At 57.2% G+C, this 3,261-nt stretch overlaps 1 protein-coding gene across 1 annotated transcript; it reads right to left on the bottom strand.

Annotated features, from left to right (window-relative positions):
- Window positions 1-751: 751 nt before the first annotated feature.
- Window positions 752-3,160, bottom strand: PSMB4 (proteasome 20S subunit beta 4). The gene is made up of 7 exons (XM_052665050.1): window positions 3,012-3,160; window positions 2,620-2,826; window positions 2,048-2,194; window positions 1,791-1,872; window positions 1,581-1,697; window positions 1,151-1,239; window positions 752-872 (listed from the first exon to the last, which is right to left on the bottom strand). The coding sequence occupies exons 1-7, from the start codon at window positions 3,131-3,133 to the stop codon at window positions 860-862; spliced, it is 777 nt and encodes a 258-aa protein (XP_052521010.1). The 5' UTR covers window positions 3,134-3,160; the 3' UTR covers window positions 752-859.
- Window positions 3,161-3,261: the final 101 nt, after the last annotated feature.

Here is a 3,261-nt window from a genome sequence, read left to right as displayed (position 1 = left end):
CACGCGTTTTTATTACGGAGAGCTGCCCAGCCGCTGGGATGCCGCCGTGCCTCAGGACGTGGAGCAGAGCAGAGCTCCGAGATTGGAGCGCGGCGTAACGCCTGAGGCAGGATTCTGCCGCTGGAGCCGCGCGTGTCGGTGGTAGCAAGGTAGCAATGTCACCCGTAGCGTTCATAAACGGTGTGGGGCTGAGACATTCCCACTTCCAGAGGATGTGGCACGAGCTGCGCTAAGTGGGTTACTGCAACGCCCCACTGCTGGAGCAACTCGTGCTCCCGTACATTTCTCTTTAATTAGGGCAAGTGGTGAAGCAGCTGTGCATTTCACTCAGGATTCAGCACATGGGAAGTGAACAGGCATCAGCCAGGACCAGAACCAACTCGGGTCCCACAGTGAGTCCTTCAGCTGCCATCAGCGCCATCTGGGAACGCAGAAACCTCCACTACAATACAGGGGGAAAAAGCTTTGTCACCTTTGGCAGAAATGAGCTCACGGTGTTAAACGGAGGCGGTGAAAGAGCACTTTGACCCAAGATGGTCTGATAAAGGCACGGCCAAGGGGAGGAGGACTGTAATTGTCTTCAGTGGAGCACAACGCCTACCAGAAAACGTTCAGCAAACAAACAACAAAAGAACATTTTTGCTGCCCTTCCCCAGGAACAAAGGACTCAGCTCTCAGACACCTTCCTGCAGCACAGGCGTGTTTTGAGGAGTCAGAACCTTCAATTCTGGACACAACACAAACACAGAGGTCATCTTAACAGGTTTATTTCATCTCCAAAAGAAACAGGAACTTCAAAAGGTGTTTTCTGATGTACATCACCCAGAAGCACGGGCGCAACAAAGCAGTTCTGCAGAGATCACTCGAAGCCACTGCAAGAAGAGTGATTATAGAGTCAGGGTGTGACACAACGGGGACGTGGCCCACGCGCGCACCACTGCAACCAGAGCAGAGCTTTGTGCTGAAGAGGTACAAAGAGCAAAATCTGGGAAGGCCCATCAGCGAGAAGCTCTCTGCTGCCCAGCCATTCCCTGGCCAAGAGAGGATGTGGCTGCAGCAGGCACCTGTCACCCACCCACACCTTCACTACTTTGTGCCCTTGCTTTTTGCCAGACTGACAGCACATGGAGCTCTGTCGCCTGCCCATTACCTGACGAGGTGTGCAATGTCCCAGCTGGCCTCCAGGGTCAGTGGTCCCTCCACCTCCACTCCCTTCTCTGTTACAATGGCGACTTCATACTGAAGAGAAGAAATAGTAGAAGCTTTCAGTAATGTCCGACCTCCAGACTTGGATTTATGATGGGCCCTACGAAAGCCCTCATTATTCACTGCCAGTAATGATCACTGAGTCCAACACAGTGTTACGGGTCTGTGCAACTTGGGACATCTGATGATTTACGATTCATCTGCTTTAATGTGGCTCTGCATTCAGTAATGTCTGTCTTTGTCCTGCGTGGACAGTGGAGTTGGCTCACTCTGGTGAGAACCTTCCCAAAGATACAGGATTTCAGCTCTGGGTGTCACTGTGGAGGAGATGGGAGATTAAGCACAAAGCTCTGCAGCCAACGTGCAGCACTCACTCTGTTGAAGGACCGAGCGTCTCTGTAGTACAAAATCTTCATGCAGCGCTCAATCAAGTCGCGGGCTTCCTCCTTGGTCAGGCTGGGCTTCTTCTCCAAGGTTTCTCTCATCAGCGGCTGAAAAAAAGTCATCACACCCAACAGCTCAAGTCACCCAGCACCAAGGTTGCTGCTTCAATGTGCTCCACGTTCCCACTTGTGAGCACTAACCTGCGCCAGGTACGCGCCGTACCCCGTAGCGAGCGTTGGGGCTTCGTAGGCCACGCCGAGCATGTCCACATAACCAAGGAAGCTGAAGGACAGAGCTGTGAGCATCACTGCTGCACGAGGGGAGGGCACCCAGCACACAACTCCTAGCCAGGGGAACCCTACATCTTCCTCTTTTCGGAGAAACTCTAAGGATGTTCCCAACCAACAGAACTGGGCTGGTGGGGTCACCCCCAGTGTCTCACATCCCTTGTCCTCACCTCTCACCGTTGTAGAACCCTCCAATAACAACAGTGTTCCACAGTGGGTTGATCTTGGACCTCCGGTTGTACATGACTCTGGTCAGCCAGGAATGAATGGCTTTGGGGCTGTAACTGTGGCCGTCTCCCAGCAGTTCCTCATCAATGCTAAAGCAGGGAGAAAAATCGCTCAACTCAGAGGAGCCGGGAGCCACCTGGCCAGCCACCAGCCCACCTCCAGCTGTACTGTGAGCAGGACAAGGGATCACAGAATAGAATCATAGAATCATGAAGTTTGGAAAAGACTCCAAGATCATCAGGCGCAGCCCCAACCCATCACCACTCAGAATCATTAGGGTTGGAGAAGATCTCCGATATCACCAAATCCAACCATGAAGCCATCTGTAACCACTAAACCACATCCACCCTTCTCTTGAAAACCTCACACCAACTCCCTGTGGGCTGCCTAGAAACGGGAACTTACACCAGGGGAGGCGGCCCCAGGCCAGCAGTGAATGAAGGACAAGGAGCTGGACGATCCCAGCGAGTCCCTTCAAACTCAAGATGCGGTGCCCGGAAGCAGCGGGACTTACACCATCTGGTTGATGACCTGCGTCAGGTACTGGAAGTCGGCGTAGTCGCCGGAGGCGCCCAGCACAGTGCTGTCGTTGACCCTCAGCAGCCGGGAGATGCCGCGGAAGCGCGCGAGGGACCCGTAGGAGCCCATCATGTCCGCCGCGATGACCACGCCGCCCTCAAACTTGACGGCCAGCACCGACGTGCCCGTCACCATGGGACTCCTGCGGACCCACACGTCAGTGCTGCCCCGACCGCCCCCCCCTCCAGCCCCAGGGCCGCCTCCCCTGCCGGTGCCCCCCGCCCCCCATGTACCCCGCAGCCCCCCGTGCTCCCATCGCCATCGCTGCCCGCACGCCCCGCAGCCCCGCTGCCATCCCACGCCCATCTCCGGCCCGCCCCCGCTCACAGGGTGACGCTGTAGGGCCGCAGCCCGGCCCCGATCCCGATCCCCCCCGGGCTGTACGCTGCCCCCGGGGAGGGACCCCCGGCCCAGAACGGCGGCGGTGCGCGCGCTCCCCGGACCTCCATCTTAGTCACCGTGCCGCCGCGCTGCGCACGCGCGCCGGAAGTACGGCCTCCGCCGGCCACCGTAGTGCGAGGGGCGGGGTGGCGCCATCTTGAGGGTGGCGTGGGATGGAGAGTGTGGAGGGCGCCAT

The sequence above is a fragment of the Tympanuchus pallidicinctus genome, unplaced genomic scaffold, assembly GCF_026119805.1.
Source record: "Tympanuchus pallidicinctus isolate F22 unplaced genomic scaffold, pur_lepc_1.0 scaffold61, whole genome shotgun sequence".
Taxonomy (NCBI): domain Eukaryota; kingdom Metazoa; phylum Chordata; class Aves; order Galliformes; family Phasianidae; genus Tympanuchus; species Tympanuchus pallidicinctus.
This window is presented reverse-complemented; position numbering and strand designations above follow the sequence as displayed.

What these genes read in the sequence shown, in the direction of transcription:
- PSMB4 (XM_052665050.1), bottom strand. Translation starts at nt 3,133, where the DNA reads ATGGAGGTCCGGGGAGCGCGCGCACCGCCGCCGTTCTGGGCCGGGGGT. An exon ending in CAGGTCATCAACCAGATGGT is followed by an intron (nt 2,195 to 2,619) that starts GTAAGTCCCGCT and finishes TCCCTGCTTTAG; the next exon opens with CATTGATGAGGAACTGCTGG. An exon ending in GGGTTCTACAACGGTGAGAG is followed by an intron (nt 1,873 to 2,047) that starts GTGAGGACAAGG and finishes TCTGTCCTTCAG; the next exon opens with CTTCCTTGGTTATGTGGACA.